General features: G+C 40.8%; 1 protein-coding gene across 2 annotated transcripts in view; it reads right to left on the bottom strand.

Moving 5' to 3' along the window:
- Nucleotides 1–399: 399 nt before the first annotated feature.
- LOC109992537 (cadherin-18) overlaps nucleotides 400–22492 on the bottom strand; it is a 189208-nt gene continuing 167115 nt past the window's right edge. For both annotated transcript variants that reach the window (XM_065949050.1, XM_020645202.3), the window contains exons 10-12: nucleotides 22321–22438; nucleotides 7897–8148; nucleotides 400–1245 (exon numbers count right to left, since the gene is read on the bottom strand). In XM_065949050.1, the coding sequence (XP_065805122.1) occupies nucleotides 740–1245; nucleotides 7897–8148; nucleotides 22321–22438 (876 nt within the window). In that variant the 3' untranslated portion in view covers nucleotides 400–739. The remainder of the gene's footprint in view (nucleotides 1246–7896; nucleotides 8149–22320; nucleotides 22439–22492) is intronic.

Here is a 22492-nt window from a genome sequence, read left to right as displayed (position 1 = left end):
GGGTCCTGACGCTAGACAAGTTGAGAACCACTAGTTTAAGGGATGCAAAGCTGTAAAAATGAAATACCTAGACATTAACCACTAACTGTTATGCTTTCTAAAAATCATGGAGTAGTACGTTGCTTCTCTTTGGTCAAAATCGAAGACTGATGTTAACATGTACATATATTACCGCGTGCAGCTTACTTTCTCAGAGATAATTGCAGCGTTGAGTACGTGACAGAGAGCATAATGTAAGCTCATTTGAGTGGAGGTGTCGTTTCTGTGCATTTGTCTGGCTCGGCATCATCCTCTGTGTGGTGAATCACGAACACCTTTGAAAATGCCTCCTACCATGATAATCTTAGCTGCACGCTGCACCATACATCCACTCGTGGAGGAAGAAGACACAAACCATCCTTTCACAGATCCACTCATGGATTTCAGGACTTTATTGAGCAATAAAAAATATACACTGAGGAAAATATCCTTTTTCCTTTTTTCCTCTCATTATTTTCTTCAGTCTTAAAATCTGATGTAATACTTTCAGATGAACGACCCATGACCCAAAGCGACAAAATGAAAAAGAAAAAAAAAAAGGACAAAAGAAAAAAAAAATAGAGGAGTCTTTTGAGTTCAACAGTAAACGTTGAAAAACCTGGAACAGTTTAAAAGCGTCTGTTTTCGTCATTTTGTTCACTGAAAATTTGAAAAACAGGGTTTCAAACAGATTTGGTGTGAACAAAGGCGATATCACAGACTAGGTCTTCACATCCAACTCTGCCTCTCCATAGAGTTCTGCAAGTTTCTGGAACTCAGGCCCCCAGTCGTCCAGGTAGTTATAATCCTGCTCTGATTGTGTACCAGGAGAGTCTACAGGGCTGATGGTCCCTGTGGGTGAGCCCTGGCCCTCGAAGGCGTAGGTCTGGAGGGAGTCGTAGGGCGGCACGCTGTTGTCCATGTCGGCCTCCACCAGTCTCTGCTTGATGAACTCGTGCACGTCCGACTCGTCTAGCTCCACAGTCGGGCTCCTGCGGCTGCGGGACCGACCGCAGTGGTGCCTCGCCTCCGGGCGAACGTCCCGCCGGAACTTGAGCTCCTCCGCCGCGGCCGGATTTCGAAGGGCGATGATGTCGAAGGCCTCGGTGTCCTCCTCGCCTCCGCCCTCATCATCGTAGGTGACGACATTCTCTCGGATGTCCTCTTCGGAGATGATGAGAGGCTCTTTTTTGCTCCTTCTCAGAGTGATGAAGAGAACAACGATGGCTGCAAGACAGAGGGGGAAAATTGTTTTGCATCACTGTTACAACTAAAATAATAATGAGAATTGCCAAGGATAATAACCCTCCAAAAGGAAGGGGAATAATAAACCTAATGTGACAATAAAGTAGCAAGTTAAATCCTTGAAAATGACTTCGTATGACAAACTGACACATTCAATAGTTGGAAAATAAAGTCAGACAGAGAGAAAATTGCTTTTCTCAACAATTAAATTGACAAACCCCTTAGCAGAACAACATCATATAATAGAACATCTGAATGTGGTTACAATCATTCGCCATGTTTTTTATGCTAATACCAATCCCTGAGTGTGCTTGTGTCATTTGTTAATTCATTGCTCATGACAGACAAACATGCTGTGCTTCGTAAACAGCCAACCAAATGAACACAAGCCGATTTTATGTGCATATTTATCCGATTTTCCATCAGGACACTGAAACCGGCCAAGCGATGAGGAGTTGTAAATCAATAATACAGCGGCATTAGCATTGTCTGTGATGAGACTTTGACTACAAGCTGTTGAGATGATGACAATGTACACATTATCATAATCTGTGGAGCGAATTCAACCTCACATCCAGCCAAAATAGAATACATCACATTAAAAGAAAGAGTACATGTGTCAGCAAATGGGAGTATGTCTCATGGGATCAGCCTCTAGTTTTAGGTAAGGCCTGTGAAATTAAAATAAATGGGCTGTTTGAGCCGCATTAAAGAAAATATGGTAATATGTTGGAAAAAATGTCTCTGCAGATAAGTACCTTATAATGTGAATTATCCTTTCTAACTGTTAATGAAGTCACAGAGCCAAGTTATGTTTGATGGTATGCTACTGCTTGGAACATGTTCCCACAGCTAATGAGAGTTCTACTTCCACGGGTTAATGATGACCTCTCTGCAGGATGTTAACACTAACATCTATTTTGTAGAATGGCGTTAGCTGAGGAAGTACATTTTAAAGTGCCGTTTCTTAGGAGTTCATTATGCTACATTAGCAGAGACGAGCTTGATAGATCAGTGTTTCTGCAGAGGGCATCTCTGTTCAGTTCCATTGGATGTTAGCAGGGGAAGGATAACAAAGAACAAGAAGGGGAACCAAACTCATGAAACCCACCCTTCTAGATGGACAGAAAAGGTTTTTTGTCTAACTTATACACTGTATTCATTGAAACAGCAACACACTGGGTAAGATCAGCTGTCATTATAATGACTAAAAGTTGAGCACTCAGTGGAGAGACAGGGAGGTGGTTGGGGGCGGCAGTAGCTCAGTCTGTGGGCCTAAGCATGGAAGTTGGTCTGCTGGCTGGAGAGGTGCTAGATCACTTCCTGACTACTGCCGAGGAGCCCTGGCACCCTCCCTGTGTAGCAGCCCCACTCTGACATATCTCCATTACTGCATGGCCACAGGTCCTGTTTGTGCATGTGCATTTTCCAGACCTATGAGTGTTAGAAGCAAGTCTCTCAACAAGTGTAAACTAGAATTTACCCTCAGGAATTAATTAAGCAAATAAATAAAAAAATAAAAAAAAGGGGTGGCTGTGGATTATAAGAAGGGAGAGGTTTCAGCTTGCATAACTTCCAAGATGCAATGATGCAGTAGATTGGCTCATCTATTATGTTCACTCATGCGATACATTTTTGTGGTAACTGAGTAAGGCTGTAGACGGACTATGAAGCAGTTTTGAGGGGAAGATTTAAGCCTCAGACTATAAGTGTATTGTCACCAAACTTGAGATGTTGAGTCAAACACAGGAGCCTTTTAATTCTTAAATTCACTTGCGCAGGTGAGAATAATCCCATTCTAATTGTGGTAGTATTGAGCAAGTGGACCAAAACTAAATATGGATCGTTAAACTGTAAACCTTAACGATAAGTGAAATCCCTATTTCATGAGGATGACCATAAAGGTACCTTGCAATGGTGAATATGGGAAAAAAATTGGATGTTACAGAATTTGTGGTCACACCCATTTAAATGAGATGTGAGGTAAAACACAATATCGTATGCAAAAGGTTGAACCAGTCTAAATCTTTGCCACAATACAAAAAAAACCCCTCTTATTTTCTTTGCTGTGCTGTTTTTTTGGAATGTCGTGAGCCATCAAACTTGTGACTTTCTAGTGAGTAAACTATGAATGAATAAACCCAAGATGACTTTTTGGTTTAAGTTATATGATGGGGGTCCACCTACATTTACGATGAGCTTTTCTACAAGACAAGTAACCTTTGTTCTCTTTTCATTTGTCATGATTTTAATTGAAGTGTTTGCTACTAACACCGCTTAGGCAATGTTTAGCGAACTTTAGAATGCAACCAAATAAACTATTTCATTACTGGCTAAAAATGTGCTTACATCTACATAAGACCCCTATGGAAAGTTATTTTGCACATATTTATCCATCTGCATATTGTTCATTGTTCAGTGTAGTGCCTTGAAATGAAATGTCCCTGCAACCTGCATGTGATTAATCTCTGAGAAAAAATTCACTCCAATCCACTCCACCTAGTGCATTGGCACCCCAAGTGGGGTTGCAAAGGGTGAAAAATGCAATTTGTGTGGGACAGTGCTTATCGCCAAACTTGTTTAAAGCAACCAATTACACAATGCAAGGATGTGAGAGTGTGCAGGTGAGCTGGGTCAATCACGGTAAGCAGCAGTAAGAATTTTTTCATTTTCTTCCCCCATGCATATTTTCAAGCTGCTTCATATTTGGCCTATTCCTGCTCCCACAATCTTTTAAAGACCTCAAAGTAGTTTTGAGGTAAACAGCCAGAATATAATAAAAACCCAGGCACTCAGTTAATGCACCGTCATTATTCACCAGCATTTCATAAACCAGACTTCACTTTCCAGAGTTCATGATCTACTTGTATTTGCAGTATATTCCTATCCACTATACACACCATATTGTAATGCACTTGCTACATTAATGCTCCCTCAATGGAGTATTCAGGTCATTTCATAAGCCTAGCCAAGGCCAGTTGAGCTCTAACTGTTGCTCAGAGTACTACTTACTGCATCAGGGAGCATTAGTCCACACCACAGCTATCTGTTTACTGCAGCAGAAGCCGTTGCAGAAGTCTCATTTATGCTGCATTTACCCCGGTTATGGGAGGTTGGGCAGGAATTCTGGAGGACCATATTATAATGTAAAATAATGTATTTGATCTAAATACCATGCCGTTTCAGGTAACTTGGAATAACATGGCTAAAGCAACAACAAAAAACATTTACTGAATGAAAGAGAAAATTAAATACAAAGGAAACAACCCTGCAAAGTTAAAACTACAATGTTTTAAATCAGCTACCAGTCCAAATGTGCTGTATTGTGTTTTTGAAACACATTCATCATGGATCTTTTTAACAATGGTTTTCATGTCAATTTTTACCTAAATTGGCAAATGAAAAATCCGTTTTTAAATAGCTTCATATTTGTTCTTTGTGTTTGTGCCAGTTTGCCTACATGTCGTTTAACTTGTGGTGCTGGAATAAGAACTGACTTTGAGATTTGAAATTTGTACATAGGTCTAGCAGATTTTAGGGATATGATGTATTTGTAGCTACTCCATGAGGATGCTTCTCAAGCAGCAAATAAACCAACAGTTAGTACTGTACCGCACCATTTCATTTGAAACGTAATTAGTATAATTGAAACAATGATCTCCTTATGAATCTTTTATGTTCTTTAAGTCATGTCTAAAGGGCATTATTAACTAAACCAGCTCAAAGGAACGCTGTAGTCCTTGTTGAGCCCTTACCATAGGCCCAATTAAAATGGCTCATTAGCAGGCACAGAGGTATAACATGGACATTAATCTGGCAGACGTTTAACTATCTGACACAAACAAATCGTGTTCAAAGATGTCAAAGAATTGAAAGGGTATGCCAATTCTATTTATAAGGAAAATGATGCGCTGACTTTGCCACTGCCATGAATCAGCTAGATCACATTGAAATAGAAATAGTGTCTGGATAGCACCCATATGTTAATATTAATTTTGCGTTCTTAAAAATTTTCAGATCCATTCAAGGACTTTAGCTAGCTTAAGCAATATGTAAATGCTACAAGTAGAAGGAACAGCTAGCATGTCTTCCATCATAAAAAGGATTTAAAAAAACAAATGGTGTGTCTCTATACCATTGCTTCCACTGACCCGAAACGCATCCTATCTAGAGTCTGCCAGCCTAGCCTAACTAATTTGCATATTTTGATCTGATTTCAATGATAGCAGGAAACATTTAATAATACCTCTTATCATAACCTGGTCAGAATGCAAAGGGGTGTAATTTCAATGGATTCAGATAGCGATCACGTTACTACCAGGTGTAAACAGGTCCAATGAGTATTAAGACTTCATGCTTAGCGTTAACAGAGACGGTTATTCAATTGGGGATGTTCTGACGATACACCCAGGACAGCCAATTTTAGCATTTCTTTTTTTATCAGAGAAGACATTCGACAATGAATAAGAAATGCTGCAGGCAAGTGAAATGACTGATCCTGTTATTTCCACTGACTGACCCACTGACAAAATCGTAAAACTCTCAGTGTAACAGGTTAGCAAACCTCGGTCACTTAGGTGAGTAATGTGTGAGACGCTTGGCTTGTAACTGGAAAGTGTGAACCCAAAACGCACCAAGGGTCCAACACAAAAAAAAAAAAGTTGTGATAAGCCCCCTGTCTTATTCCTGTGTCTCTTTCTCCCCCTCTCTCTGTCCTAAGTAGCCTTGTGCTGACAATTAGGGATTCAGCGTGTGTGTCTCTCACTCAAGCGTCTGCTCCAAACAGTGGTGATGGCCTTTTGTTCGCCTCAGCCAGAGGGTTTGGCATCGAGGAGGAAGACAGCTAGTATGAATATGCATAACCTTCACGCGCTAATGTCCACAGACAATCACTGAAGAGAGGAGGGGAAGGTGAAGCTGTGTTATTAGACAGTTTGGTCTAATCATGTCCTCCTGCAGTTTGGTTTGGAGAGGTAGAAATTGGTCCATGACATCTCATCCCATCCCACTTTGAATTTAGCTAACGGTAAATGTTCGCTTTGGTAAATTTAATCAGTTCAATTTATCTGTACCACCTCAATGTCCACATTTTCTATAATCATGTGCTGTAATCACAAAGACTGGTTTCTGTAGTCACAAGACACACACATTGAACTGGAGTTTCTTTTCTGGGTGCAGCAATGAGCTGCTAACATGGATGCTAGCATGGTTCATTTTCTCTGTGTTTCACATGGAGTTTGGTATTCATGCTGCAGAACACATCCGTCACACATGAAATCAACGCGAGTGCTATCTGTGCTGGCTGTCACCACGTTCCTCCACGCTTGTCCTCTACTCTTCTATTCGCAACATGCCATGTCAAACACATGCCAGGCAGGGGGTGTTTTTGGGGAAGGAAGGTTCGGTTGCACAGTGAGAGACCGCATTTGAATGCAAATTCAAATCATGAACAAATGTGATTTAGGTGTAATCTGATTTTCTGATTCAAGCTGCCTTTCCAAACACAAACCATCACTGCTCTCAGCAATGGCAACATGAAAGAGGGGCTAAACTAAATGATAATAGTTCAAGCAATGTTAATTATGACCGTTGATCTTCACTGCCTTTTTCTGCCATTTAATTGGTTGGTTGAAATCATCCCACATCTTCCTATCTTATAGAGAACATTAACAGACTGAAGTGAATCTAACATTTCTAAATAAGCAGTAGAAACAATATCTGAATTGATGTCACAACGCTGATAAAGCTAGTTAGCTGGTTATGGACTGATGAACAAGTGAGGGTTGACAATGCGGGTGAAAACAATTCACAGACTAATCGCAGTGTTTGTATTGTAAGTTGGCAATGTGAGCTAAAGAAACTCATTGAGTCATGTGCTTTGTGCCTCCAGCTAACATTAACCACAGCTTGTAGGCAGCTGCTAGGTAGTGTCGTGTTTTGCTGAGTCCAATAACAGTAACAGCAATCAGCTCGACCATATCGTTTAAGTCAGATGTTTACTCGAGCCACAGGTGCTTTTTTGTTGAATATCATTTGGAATGTTTATTTGTATATTTATGTGCATTAAAGCTATTTGAAGAAAAAATAAAGTTCTGTATCTGTGATAATCAACCTTGTTTTCCTGTCGTATTGTTTGCTATGCAGGTCTTAAGCACCTGCTAGCTTGCTGAATTACAACTACCAAGCACCGCTGCTGGTCTCTCAGAGTCATTATTCCCTCCCGAACCACTGCAGGTTTATTCTCAGTGTTCTCTCAGTTGTGCACACCTCCTCTCTGAATCACCCTGACCCTGCAAACTCTATTCGCCTCTTCTATGCTCTCTTTGTCCTCACCAACTCCTTTCTACTTTTCTTACTTCCTTCCTGTGTCCTCCTTTTCTTCCGTCCTTCACATTTTTTTTTCTTCTTTTTCCACCACCCCTGCCCTCTCCCACTCTCTCTACCCTCATTCTGAATTCTACCTGTGTCTGCACATGTCTATTCATCCCTCCCTCCTCTCCCTGCCCTTGTCAAACCCTTTCCACCCTTCCCTGACTTTTATGGTTCATCTCCTCTGTCCATGCCCTGAGGATATTTGGCCCCCGGGCAGCTGCCCCCCTGCTGCAAGTCCCAACAGTGGCTGTCCCAGCTTACCCAGCAGGATGACGATGCACAGCAGGATGGCAATCAGTGCCCCCGTGCTGAGACCTGCTGAGGAGAGGAACGCCTCCCCCTGGCACATCCGAATCTTGCCGTGGCGCTGGCATGGGCACACCCGCAGGGTCAAGGTGCTGGTGCCGCTCAACGATGGCTCCCCACCATCCCACACCACTATGGGCAGCTCGTATAGCTCCTGGGTCAGGTGGTTGAAGCGCCGCCGCCTGGCGATGATGCTTGCTGTGTTGTCTGTAAAGAAGGAAAAGAAATGAAGGAAAATTAGAGGCCTCGGCTAAAAGACTAATTGATGGTTTCCTCTTTCTTCTCAATTATGATAGTCCTTTATTTAAGCCTGCAATTATCTTTTAATAACAACAGTTGTCTAATTAAAGGCAAGAAATGTCATCTAAAAGAAACATACCCATAATGTTTGACATTGTGAATTTGATTTTTTCTTTCAAACTATCTGAAAGAGAAAACATATCTATGTAGTTTTCCCCCGTGTTTCAAGGCTAATTAATTAATTTCAATGTTTTTCATTTACTATTATAAGTTACTGCAAAAGCACAATTCACCTTGGTCTGTGCAGAAACGCTGTTAATGGAAAATATCGGGCAGGTAAAATAAAATAGAAAAGGCTACATTTGCAAGGAGCTAAAGCAAACAGGAGAGGAATTCAATAAAGAAGAGGAAGCAAATATAAACACAGGTACAACAATTGTATCCACATGAAAAAAAGGTGAATTGAAAAGGGTATATTGTGTTTCTTGTATTGTTTGAGCTTTTTCTTAGGTAGACTTCTACTAGAGTGAATGATATGATATGTAAGTAGACAATCCCAGTGATGAACACTAAACGCCTGTGCCACACAAGTCCAGTCAACACCAAAACTCTTGAAAAGAAGGATGAAAAGACGTTCTGAATTCCTTCTTACATCCCTTTATTGACTTGTTTGTCATAAAGATGGGATATCTACAGTACAGCATACACAGCGGGCTACATGCCAATGCCTTATATATTTCTGCAGCAGCCTTCAGTGTTCAGCCAAGTTTATTTTGACACCTTTGAATCGTGAAACTCGAGGGAGGTTACATAAAAACTGTAGAAATCTAAACCCATGAATACAATTGTATATACTGTATGTTTAAATACATGTATTCATATGCTAAAGGAAATCATTAGAAGAACTAAGAACTCCTTCATGGACAAAGACAAGGTCAGCAACCCTGACAGAGCTTCCATTAACTCTCTGTTGGGCTTTATTGTCTAGTTATCCACAGATTCCAATCGAAACAGAGTCACAATGCTGCATTGACTTTCACCCTTGACTTTTTTTTGTCTATACTGCTTTAGCAACAGCAGCACAAAATGAGTTCCAGCAGAGTTCTAGGAAGTTTCTTTAAGTTTAATCCAAAGAAACAACCAATGTCATAAAGAAAATGAGAACAGCTGACAGTAGATTAAGTGCATCTGTACCTTAAATCAAAATGTCTTATACTTGTTTGTGTTCAGATTATGAGAAGAGATTGGTTTCAAAGCTTGAAAAAAAGGATGTTTCAAGTGAAGAGAATGTGAGATTACTTAACTTTAATGGACATAGGAGTTATAGTCAAGACCACTTAAATCAAGACCACTTCATGACCACGACTAAAGGTAATCAAGACTACATCATAACCACGACATAAAATACTTTCCTTGGCCTAAAAGACAAACATATAACACCAGAACCACCTCTGAGATGTATATCATTACTGCTACTGTCTCTGAATTACAGAATCCTGCAAAATTACAACAACTACAGTTGTCTGAATAAAAAAGGGAGGTAAATTTCAATCATCAAAACCCCAAAATTTCTTGTGACCAGCCAACCTGGAACAATTTTTTAATACAAGACAGCAATACATACCTAAATAAAAGCTTCACACTAACATTTGTTACGGTTGGTTTGTTAGCTGCCAAGGCTAGATTGTAATCCAAACAAGCACAACATTCCCAGGTTTAAATCCACCATTGTATCTACACAAAAATTGCCACTGGGCAGTTGATTCATTTTGCAACATTACATGCAAAACTTTTTTTCAAATTTGTCAGGGCTGTTAAGCACTTTGTTGCAAAGGCGAGCATGCTAAGAAGCTTAGACCCACTCGAAGGCCATCACACAGCCAAGCTTGGATGGACTGAGGCCTTACCATTAAGTGTCTTACACGCAATGCTGACTTGTACATGCAGGCTGTGTGAGAGAGGGGTTATCTCAGCACATTTATCTGTACTATGGAGTACAAAGTATTGAAAGACAGAGCTTTTTCTACTCGAGTTGTAAAACATTGGCTGTTTCCAGCGGTCTAAATGTGCAGATTTTCTGCATTAAGCTGTCATTACAAACAATGAATGAGCTTTTAGGTTTTAGAATGTTGGTTTTGCCAATAAAACAAACTCAAAGAGGTCTCTTTGGGCTGATGAGCTTTTTCATTGTTTTTTTATTAATTTAATTTCTCCAAGGCTTTTGATATGGTTAATCACAGCATATCATTAGTTTTTCTTAAAGCTACAGGGTTCTGAGACCATACTGTTGAGTGGTTTGAAAAACTACTTCACTGGTAGAACTCAGGCTGTTCAGTTAGAAGGTGTTACCTCTGACGTACTACAAATATACAAGGGGGTACCTCAAGGTTCAGTTCTGGGCCCACTTTTATCTTTGATCAATATTAATTGCCTTGGACAAATTCTACTTTTTATTTTAATGATGACTACATTGCATTTTACTGCTGTGCATCTAAGTCTGCATGAGATTTTCCAAATCTTCAGCGTGCATTTGAATTATTACAAGAACAGCTCTGTTAGCTGCGTCTTCTTGTAAATGCAGACACAACTAAAGTAATGTTCTCTATACTTTCAATAACAGCAAGAAGAGTATTGTCAGAGAAAAAAAGACGGGCATGACATTGAGTTGGTATCTTTTTTTAAACATTTTCACCACATTTTCACCTGTCCTTGATATTGGTGATGTATTGTACATGAATGCTTTTGCTTAGAGTCTGTATATGCTGGACAGTGTTTATCATGGTGCAGTGAGATTTATTACAAACCTCTACACCTTTTGCTTCGAACAATGGGATAAGGAATAACTCACAGTTTAAAAACCAACAGCTGAAGCACATGTTCAGTCATCTCTGTTCATTCAAAAAACATAGCTGGGTATATCCGGTATATGTATGACTAACCGGTGCCTCACATGACCAGTAACCACTAACTCACAGATGACACATTTCATGCTCGTATATATTCACAAGATATTTTAAGTACAAAAAGAAAATGCTGAATCGTGCACAAGACAACCTCTTCCTTTCCTCCCAGTGAAAAAAACACCTCCGCTATGCTGTACTATCGAGCTGCTGCTCTGAGACCTCGCCTCCCACTCCAATCTCAGCTCCATCTATGAATAATTATAATGATCGACAGTTGGAATGACAACACGTACTTCAAGCTTTATTAAGTCAGACTCGCAGTATCACCGTATCAGCAAGCAGATGGGTGGGGGGGGGGAGGTTTGAGAGAGTGGAGAGTGAGGGATGCAAATAAGGAGGAGAGAAGGGGGAGTCGGAAAATGAGAGGAGAAGAGGGGGAGGCAAATGGAAGGGGGGGGGAGGTGTTTGCAAGCCACAGAGAGATAGCAGAGAGGATGGAGGCAGAGGCTGAGACAAGCAGGCTCTGTGTGTACATCGTGTTCGCCCTCACAGCCTGTACACTTTGAATCACAGACCCGCAGCACCACAGGTCCTTGTACAGACCGCGACGAGGAAGTGCACATCAATTATGTCATGCTAATTTCACATTAAACCGCCTCTTGTCGCAGGTGGGTGGAGGAGAGCTGTGCGCTTGTTGATTAACGCCACAGTGAGATGGGCCATCTGCAGCTCGCAGCAGCCACATACCAGGAGAGAGTGCATGAGTGAGCACAGACAGAGTTTAAGTGTGCTGTGACAGCTCTGCTACATGGCGGTACGTGATGTGAGAGGCAGGTGACCACCCAAGAAATTATGGAAAATGTGCTTTTTAAAAGCATGTCACACTTCGTTTAAAATCACGCGGATCATTTTAATGTGTTACTTTGCAGATCACCAGCAATAAGGTTTCTTTTTTTTTCATCCAAGTATCTGATTTTCAATCACATAAAAGAAATGCATTAATATGTATACGACATCTCTGAGGAAACACCCTCGGCATTGGGTTCGTCAAGCCAGAGTCTGAGCCACTAACTGGCATATGGCCTCATTTTTTTTCTTCCAAATCATTAGCATGAGAGGTGAAGCATCACTTACATAACTTTTGGATCACTTATGCATTCATGTCTCTCCACATCAAGATATGAAGGTAAGTGATGTTTCACAGCTGCAGATGAAATAAAAAGTGGAGTGCAGTGTTGTGAAGAAATTAGGATATTTTATGGTAATTCCTGCGGGACTAGACTATGATCTCTTTGGTGACTCTTAACTCAGCTAAAGTCAACAATTGGTTGATTGTGATTGATTAATATGCTTGTTGTTTCAGTATTATTCCATTCACAGTTAAGATTCTAAAAAAAGATAAACTTTGCAAAAGGCTAAAAGAAAATGTCCTCATGGCTCAAGGAGACAACTTTAACCTGCTTCTAAAGATTAGCCAACAAACCAAATCTCAAAGATTCTTCATTGATATCATAAATGACAAACAAAAAGCATACAAATCTGACATTTGGGATTTGTGAACATTTTGCTTGAGAAATTGGCAAGATACATGGCATAAGTTCTTTACTTTTTGTTGCAGCTCTAGTCAACTATCCCCCTAACCCCCCCCCCAATCAAACACATTGTAGGAATATCAAAAGAAAAATGAAACCATCTGAACTCCACCACTGCATAGTAAGTTCAAATGAAGAACTATACAAGGAAGGAAGGTGCAAATTAATTGTGAAAAAGTGCATTGAAAATAATATTTCGAATAAAAAGTGTGATATACAAGAAGCCAGACTGCATATTAATTTAAGTTATACAACAATACAAATATCTTTATAATTTAGCTGTCTAACTGTTGAACAAATGAGGTGTGATTTAATCTAACCATGAATATGCCAACAATAGACACACGCGACACCACCACATCTCCACAGACTTCACACTCTTGCCTACACATGCACTTAGATGGGTTCCTTGTGAACTTTGGTGGGTGTGTGTAGGTGCAGCTGATGGGATTCAGCACGAAACATTTCTCCAGCTGCCACTTGGACTACAACATACATTGTCGTGGCACGATATAGAGTTAAACCTTTAAAAAACAAATCTGCTGCTTTTTTCCCCCTGAATTAACAAGACACTGGTGTCCCATCAAAATCCAAACCAATGGTCTCATTTGGACCACTTGACAAAACAAACATTCCCAGACTGTTCAGGTTACCACAGTTTTATTTTGGTTTGGGTTTGAAACATGGGGAGATACTTGTGTCTTTAGGTTAGATGGATGACATTGTTCTTAGTTTGTCAACTTTTCACAGGCATCTTGTAATTTTACAGTTCAGATGCTAACCCCACTCCGTTAAGTGCCGATAAGATCTGCTTCACTGATACAACATGATGCTTCTGAAATGCTGGCTCCATCAGCTTACAGTAAGGCAATTGCTGAAAATACTGGATCCCCACAGAGTCAAACTGAGCTGCTGATGTTGTGCTGAGCAATGCAAGCACCTCATAACTTACATTTCCAAGATGGTTATCCAGTTCACATGTGAATGCAATATGCTTCTGTATACTTAAAGCAAAGTGTAAACTACATGTTTAGTCTTAAACAGAGTATATAGTTATTTCTACTCATAACCTATAGTTTACTTTAATATTGTTGCATTTCATATAATTGCATTTCCCAACCATCCATTAAGCACCAACATACTGACAAGGCATTCTGGGTTTGATACTGCATAAGCAACACAGTATGCTTCACATGTGCCAAGTTATAGACTGTAATTAGTCTGCATTACACCAATTATACTGTAATCATTTGGTTCATAGGGGCTTTCTGAAGCAAAACCAGTCGCATACCAAACTTCTGTGCCAAACACAACAGGGCACACAACACATTATGCAGCAATGAGTTATTACGGGGCAGGTTCTACTAATGATTAATGTATCAGTATTTTTCAAAGGGCTAGTAGCATTCTTTGTAGAAATAATAGACTTTATGCATATTAAGACACAAACATGACAATGCCCTATTTTAAAAGAAGCTCCTGTATTCAGTGAGGATTAGTCTGACTCAGTCAGGCTTACTGTAACAAAACATGCCCAGCAGTGAAAACAGATAGCAGTCAGTGATCGGGCTGCTTGTGTGAAAAAGCACACAATATGTTCTGCCCACTGCATTGGTTTCAGCTTATTCTCACCATCAGAGTAAGGCATCTCTGTTCCATTGTGTTTCCCTGTTTAAGTTAATTATGGGTTAACCTATACGCTTCTACAGCTACAATCAAAGGGGACTTCAGAGTACTGCTATTATGTTGTTCAATTGATTTATTGTACACACAGAAATCGGATGCAAAATCAATATTGGTTTGTTTACAGTAATAATAACCTTTATAAATGGAGAACTTTTTCTAAATACAAGTTACAAAGTGCTTCAAAAAGGCTGCAAATGAAACGGACAAGGCTTCAAATGATCAGGTAAAGGAACATAAGAATTAATGCACTCTAGGCAAAGGAAAAATAGTAAATGCTGTCCAGTGGTGGCTGGTGAATTATTCTCCATTAGGAGCATTTAATCACTGGTGGACTGGGGTATACATCTTAGTTCATTAGCTTGATGCTAACACATCAAGAAAATTGCAGTTTGCAGGCTATTAGAATAAAATTGTGATCTTCAGAAATGATCTATTCTACTATCAATGTTCAGTAAGATAGATGGTTTCTTACATTGACAGATGCTAATTTGGTTACTTTGCATCTCTATGGTCTGTAAAGCATTTGTGTCATTAGTCAGAAGTTGGTGGCCTGTGGGCGAGGGGCATCTCCAGATTGGCAACTGGGGTGGCCAATCAGATTTCATCCATGCCACCCCTTGCCCCCCATCTGGAAACGCCCCTGCTGTTGGTTTAATCAATTTAGCCCAAATGATCAACAAATCAAGGCAGCATGCACCTGTCACTCATTTACACCACCAAAGTGAATTGAAGAGGATGCTACAAGGCTCTTGGGCTGTATAAAATGAAGCCCAAAAAGAGCTATTGTGTTTTTCCTTTAACTATTAGGTGTGGCTGCTAATCAAGGTTTCCTCAAACTACAAATAAAATGTATTTGAAATCTTCATCTTTACTGTGTAAGAATGTGAGGTCTTAGCCCTGCAAGCCCGTTTATACCAGACGTCTCTGATTGTATCACTATTGAGCAATAAACCTCCCGTTCCTTTGCCTGAATAATTTGAAAGCAAATCAATTAGTCAAATGTGAGGATGTGACACATTTTTCACAGTTTGTTTTTGCTATTTTTGACAAAACCAGCATGAGACAAGTCGTCTGCCCTCTTTTGCACACATCGTGCTGTTTCAGCAGAAAGTCCCTGTTTTGGAAAGTACGAGTGTAACACCCACTCCAAGTGAAGTGTGAATGACATCAAATCTAATTAAACGTCCCACATATCAGCGGCTTGACAGTGTTCCTTTCAACACAGCTGATTAACTGTAATATTATAAGGTCTTCTGTATGCACACTGGAAGAAGATGCCTGCAGAAATCAATTGATCTATTTAAGTATGTGGGTTATTTAGAGATCATAGCCCCTGTTTAATTGCCTTTTTAGAAGCAAATGTCATCACAATGTGACAGAGAGGGAGATCAAAGAGGCATTCAGCTCTCAGTCATTCCAAAGTGGGCACAGTCAAGTTGAATGTATTTAAGGGGCTTTTAACAGAACAGGTTTGCCACAAAGTGCTTTCCCGGTGCAGCAGAGTAGAAGCGTCACCCCCTTGTTTCTCAGCTTTAATGGTTTCCTGATCCTCCGTAGGAGGTTTGACCTGTATTTATTGTAGCACGTTCAGCGTTTCAGCTTCATCAACACGTCTGCATGACAGGCCTTCTATGCAAACAAAGATCCAGTGCCACAGCAAGGAAGAGGCCTTGATCTGAATCTAAGACTGCCTGCATGTTCTCTGTTAAGCTACAAATTGACGTTCAGTCGCTTTGCTTTGATAAGCAGAGCTGGAGCTGTGAGAAAAGAACCAGTTGTACTTAGAGAATATATTTTTAACAAATCCGATATGGTTGCAAGTACAGACAAGGCCTCCCAAAATGGTGTAATTGATTCTTTTAAAAGTCATGATTGTTAAATTACCTGAAATAAGAGAGGAGGAGGAATCAATTACAGGTATCATTGGTTTTTAGAATTAAAAGGTAGTCATTATACATATCAGAGCGACTCGAACTAAATCCTCTCTTTTTGTAATGCAAAAACTTTGCACAAAAATCCAAGTTCATGAGGATTCTTTTGTGAGTGTGCTGGAACGGAGGAGGAAAGGAGGTCATGATGGAGTTAGCCGTGTGAGTGACTGAGAGGGATTTTCGTCAGCTGCACAATAACAGAGGGTGTATTAGGCTCTGGCATTGAGCGGCTACCAACTGTTGGTCTGCTACAACAGCACCGAAAGAAGTTGCTCGGAGTGTGAAGGGCTTACTTTAATTATCAGACACAGGAGTCAACAGTACGGTACATTGTGTCTCTCTCCTCTCTCTCACAATAAATAGGTTCTAATACACAGTGGCAGTAGGATGCGATATGACTCTGACACTGCTTTTATGTTCCGAGTGCGAACGCGGGCTGCAAGCGACTGGAGATGACAGAAGCTGCATGAAGTCAAGAGTGCAGCGGCTTAAAGTTCAGAGAACTGTTTTTTTTGGTGTTCAAAAAAGAACTGAGAGAAAAACAAGAACTCATATGGAACATTCTAGGTGGCTGTAGACTTTTGATTGTCTTTATGATATAAGACAGTGAGCAAGCAATTCAAGCATCAGAGATCATAATCGAGAACCAAAACGGTAACCAAGATGCCAAATACTGTGATGTGAATTTTTTGCATTTACTGCATTGATGTACCGTACAACTTCAAATACAAGCCAATCCCAATGTAAGACTCGGCCCCTTTTACTAGCCTGTTGTCTCATGTTTTGAAAAATAAAGACAGGTTTCAATTAAACGCATTTCAAGTTGCAAAAATGAGACTAATTTCACACAGTTTAATATTTATTCTGGTTTAAATTTGCAATCTTACGGGGCACTGGTGGCCGAGTCTTTAAGGCGCGCTCCATGTACAGTGGCTGTGGTCCTCGAAGCGGGCGGCCCGGGTTCAAATCTAACCTGTGGCTCCTTTCAACCCATGTCATTCTCCACTCTCTAAAAGCCCCAACATTTTTTTCCTTTTGCAATTTTGGTTTTTCTTCTTACCCATCTTTGCTGTGCACTAGTTTTTCATGAAAACAATTAAAGGCCTTTCTTGTATCGACAGTTGTCCCAGTTAGAGTAAGGCAATTTCATAAATTTAAGCAAATAAAAGCCTGGGCAATTAAACAAAGTTCTACGGTACTTCTGAATACAGCTGCGTATGTGTGATAGTAATTTAAAAGATGGGTGGTTCTTCCAGCCACAGAACATCTGGCTTCAATTTGTAGCAATTTGGGAGATTGACAAGGCAGGCACCATAAATTGAGGCAGAAATGAAACTTATTGACTTTCCAAGAAGCAAGTCAAAATGCTTTTTCTGTCTGGAGTTGAGCAGATGACGATCAGTCTGGAGCAGTGCTAAACAGTATGTCTGAGTCGTGTGAGTCGGAATCAGAGGAGGAAGCAGAAGTCCTGCCATATGGATCAATAAAAAGAATTCATCATTTAAATTGGTCACCAAATGGTGAGTTAGAAAATGCTTTGCTGTTCATATCATACGTAGAAGTTAGCACACAGATGCTACGGTAGGTGAGATTTCCCAAGCATGCACAGCAACCAGAACCGCTGGTATTCAACAACATGCCCTAAACTTTAAAGATCACACAGTAAGCTCCTTATCAACCAGTTTAAATAAGTCTCAGAACTCCTGTCTATTAAGTTTCTTGCTCAATTTATTCTCCCATACTAAATTTTAGCATACCTATAAGCCCCTCTATTTCAGCCCTGCTCGGAACAGGCTGTTTCTGTGTCTGTTGCTTTAAATGCAAATGAGCCGTGTCTGACCACACCCCCTCTTTGGAAGTCGATGTGACTTTGGGTTTCCCTGCACCCTGCCCTATGTGTTTCATGTGGATAGGCAGACTCAGAGGGCAGAACAAACACCTAGCTGTGGGAGTGTCACTCACCAGGGGGAGGGGTTACTGCCCTTTGTGATGTCATGAAGGGAAAATCTCCAAATGGCCTGTTTGAACACACATTTTCTGAAAAGTGGAGCAGACAAATCGCGGAGAGGGTGGAATTTTCTCATACTTGGGGGATTTGTCGACAACTAGGGACACGTATTAGTGTTAGAAACCAATGGCAAGTGCATTTGGTATTATATGTGACCTTTAAAAGCTACCCTCTCTTAAACTCAGTGGTGCACAGAGTACAACAACTTTACTTGAGCCAAAGTATAGAAGCTCCTTGTCAATTATGACTCCAATCAATACCAGTACAAGTTGCCGAGGAAGATTATTACTTGAGTAACTGTCCACCATTGCTTACACTCAACATCTTCAGTCATAAATTACTTTAATTGTAGACGATGCTATAGCTAGGTGTTAAAAGTTTGAAAGCTGCACTGTGGCATTGTGTTTTAAATATTAGGATGTTAAATTACAAAAACATGGCAGATTTAAAACACAAGGTTAATTTTACAAACATTTCAATGACAATATTCTGATATCAGATTTAAACTAATGATCAAGTGTTTGAAGATTTCTCTCTTATTGTATATCAGCCCCTAAATTAAATATTAGAAGGCTATTGAAGGCAAGAACCACAGTCCTTGTCTACAGAGGTGCCCTTGATCAAGGCATTTAGCTGCTCTAGTGGAGTTACTTTGTGGTCAAACAGAACAAGTTGTAGGCTCTGCTGGGCTGCTGCCTCGCTTTCATGTGGTCAACTAACCATCCGGTTTGTTGCTCTAAATCAGAACACGATCTTCAACGGCTTTCTTGATAAGAGAAAGGAAGCTGTAAGTAGAAGTACAAGGACCCCCTTACAGAGTGGGGGTTTGGATCCCACCACTTCCCGATCCTTTTCTTTCAAATTCGTCTCTGTCGAATGATTAAAACATGAATAAATTGTTCCTCCCGTGTCATGACACATAATCAGCCGGGCCCACGTGGGATTAGATCACAGATTGAGTGTGAGAAAAAACAGGATCCTGTGGGATGGTGTGCGGAACGAGCTAAAAAAGCCAAACAGAAAGGCACCATAACTCAAACAGCATGAGCTAAAGAAACACTGTTATCAATCCTTCAAGAGAGAACATTTTCCTTCCTGAATGTTTGGGGAATATTTTTGCTGCAGACGGCTCAGTTGTAATAAATCTAACAACTTCTTTGAAGGAGAATCTTTTAGCTACAGTGGGACATTTTTTATTTTTTATTTTTTTTAAAAAGGGCAGCCGTATGGATTGAAAATGTTGTATTTCAAGAGTGTAATTTGCACACTTGACGTAGTCCCAGCCTAACCCAACCATCACATACTCGCCTTGCTCCAGGTAGGTGACCTGGTTTCCCAATCAGACCTCTCCAAAGACACTAATCCATGGAGGGCTTGGAATTGCTCTTACTGTGGTCCTCATCTGACACCTATGCATCCTCAAAGACCTTCTAAAGAGCTTTAACCCCCGACCAAAAAACCCGCTGCCAGGGTCCAAAAGGTCTGTAATAATTTGGTCAAAATATTATCAGCCACTTTACAAAGTTTTCTACCTCACAAAGCATTTATGCACCACTATTTTCATGGCAATGGAGGACATAATTTCAATGTTTAACAGCTCAAAACTATCATGTGACTCACATTATCTGGCAGACATCCTACTACACAGACAGATGAACATTGAGCAACAGTAGTAGGGAAAAAAACTGCATCATTTGGGCAGATTGTTATTGGTTAACAAGTGATTTTTTCACCGTTAGCTCCTATTAGCTCCACACTGTGACTCCCTAACACAACATATGGTAAATCAGCAAGAGTTTTTTTTTTTTGGAGGCAATAGTGGAAGTACACCTCCGTGAATTCTCAGCATCATCCCAGAGCAATAAAAGGGACAAGATAAGCACATATATTTATCAAATTTTCACAGAAAAAACAACGTAGTCACAGTCGGAAAGCGAAGCCAAAATAAAAAGCCTCAAAGAGTTAGCGCCACATTGGCTCCGGATTTAATACAGAGTCGAGAAATTCTCAGTGTGGCGTCTTACGTTTCTAAAGTTGGAAAAAGGGTTGGACCTACCAGGGGATGGGCTTCTTATGTGTGACCTGCTCTTTCTCTGCTCCCCCTCCTCTTTCTGCCTGATGCACACCTTAGCACTCAGGTAGGACAGGTGATTTAGAGAAGCAGGGGGCAGAGGAGCTCTCGGCGCTCCTTTTTTTTGTTCTTCTTTCCCTATTTAGGATTCATTTTCAGTAGGTAGTGTTAGGGGGAGGTGTTGAGAGCGACTGCCCATTGCGAGGTTGGCTCGGAGCCTTTCCATCGTTTGTTCTTTTGTCCCGAGTCGGAGTCTATATTTCCGTTTGCTTCATTTGTTTCGTTATTTATCTTTGATTATTCCTGGGGTGGGGAGTTACAAGCAATAATGCTTGGGGTTAAAACCTTATCTTTGAGTGGTGTCGTATATTTTCTGGTGTCCTTGGTTTTTAAGCCTTGATCTAGTTTTTCTGGTTAAGGAGTCCTTAACAGGGCTGTGCGTTTATAATAAATGATAAAGAAACTGCTAATCAATAGCATCAGCATCAGTAAACTGGCTTACTAGTGTTACATGTTTGGATGTACATCAATCACCTATCTTGCCCACCACCTCAAATGTTGCTTTACTTTCCTTAAAAGCAAGTATTAACATAAAGTCAGACAGCAGATGCTACAATTATAAACTGAGAGTGTCTGCTGAGTACATTATGAGCAGCAGAGTTTTGGCTCAGAGTAGCAGGAGTCTAGACGACAGACGGAAAACCCTATCTGGACAGCACAGGAAAAGGATTGCTGAATTTAATTTTTTTTTTGCTCAGCTGTTTTTTTTCCCAAGAGTGAGAGAACTCATAACATTTGGCAGACAAAAAAACTGGAGAAAGTTGTAATCTTTGTACGACTTAAATGATATCTTGTTTGCTGTCTGCAGCCTGCCTGAAAACATGTGAATGCAGCATAAAGCCATTTACAGACAATGAAGCAGCGACGTTCAATATCTGATGTTATCAGTGACACCGGTGTTGTCACAAGTTTAACAAACCATGGGAACTTTTTTTCATTCAGTTGCTTCCTTCTTCAGACCTTTTACTGCATTAATATGTGTGAAAGTGAAACAAAGTACTGCACAAATAACTATTAATACTGCATTGGCACTTGTCAGAAATCATATTGCTACCGTCTGTCAGGGGATGTCTGTCAGTATTGCAGCCGATCCTTGCTTTGTTTGATTCATCTTCTTCATCTTAGGAGAGGAGGTGGGCATGAGGGGGGAGACAGGGGGGGCTGAGAGATGTCTCTAAGTGCCACTTACATGAAGGCTGCCAAACTTGCCTCTGCATCTTGATGTAGTTGAAGACGGCAAAAGGGAAGGCTTGTGGTGGGAAGCAACTGGACCAAGGGCTAAACAGATTTATCTCCTATTATCACATCGATTTCTTTGATCTCTCTGGTGCTCCCTTCCTCTCTGTTTTCATGCCGATCTCTCTCTCTCTCTCTCTCTCTCTTTTTCTCTCCGGCTCACAGATTCATCTGGAGTGGTGTGAACTCCTCCTCTCAGCGGGCAACTGTGAGATCTTCTGGCTGAGAGCTTTTAAAAGCCCTGTGATTGCAGACCAAACCTAAGGCTAGGTAGTCACCTGAGACTGGAATTGTTTCCTTGGTAACACCCACTGTTGGCACAAAATGATGCATCCAGGAAGGGAGGAAGGGTGGGGGGGGGTGTGAGCTGCAGAGTGGGTAATCCATTTGACAACACAATGTGCAAACATCCAAAACCTCTCTGACCCCTTTATGTTTTCTAGAAGCCCTGACTCAGAAGAATTTAGACGTCGAGATGTCTACCCAGTTGACACAGCGAATATTTCTATTGGCGCTCCGAGGTATGTGGAAATCACTACTGCTTATTGGATATTTGAAAGTGAGCAATGAGGTTGGAGCGCAGCCCCCCCCGGGAGGCACAGTGCAAAAACTCATAAGAAATGCAAACAAACATATTGATCACTGTAATTACCTTCATTGTCTTTGAGGGTGAAGTTGGGATTAACCGGGAGCTGGCTCGGCAAGGCGAAGGAAAAGCGCTGTCCGTTGGCAAAGTCATCCTTATCCACCGCCGTGACAGTCTGGATCACCTGTTGTCCAGAGGAAAGACAACGCATTGCTACATTAATGCAACCGCTGCACTG

The sequence above is a fragment of the Labrus bergylta genome, chromosome 20, assembly GCF_963930695.1.
Source record: "Labrus bergylta chromosome 20, fLabBer1.1, whole genome shotgun sequence".
In the NCBI taxonomy this organism is placed as follows: Eukaryota; Metazoa; Chordata; class Actinopteri; order Labriformes; family Labridae; genus Labrus; species Labrus bergylta.
This window is presented reverse-complemented; position numbering and strand designations above follow the sequence as displayed.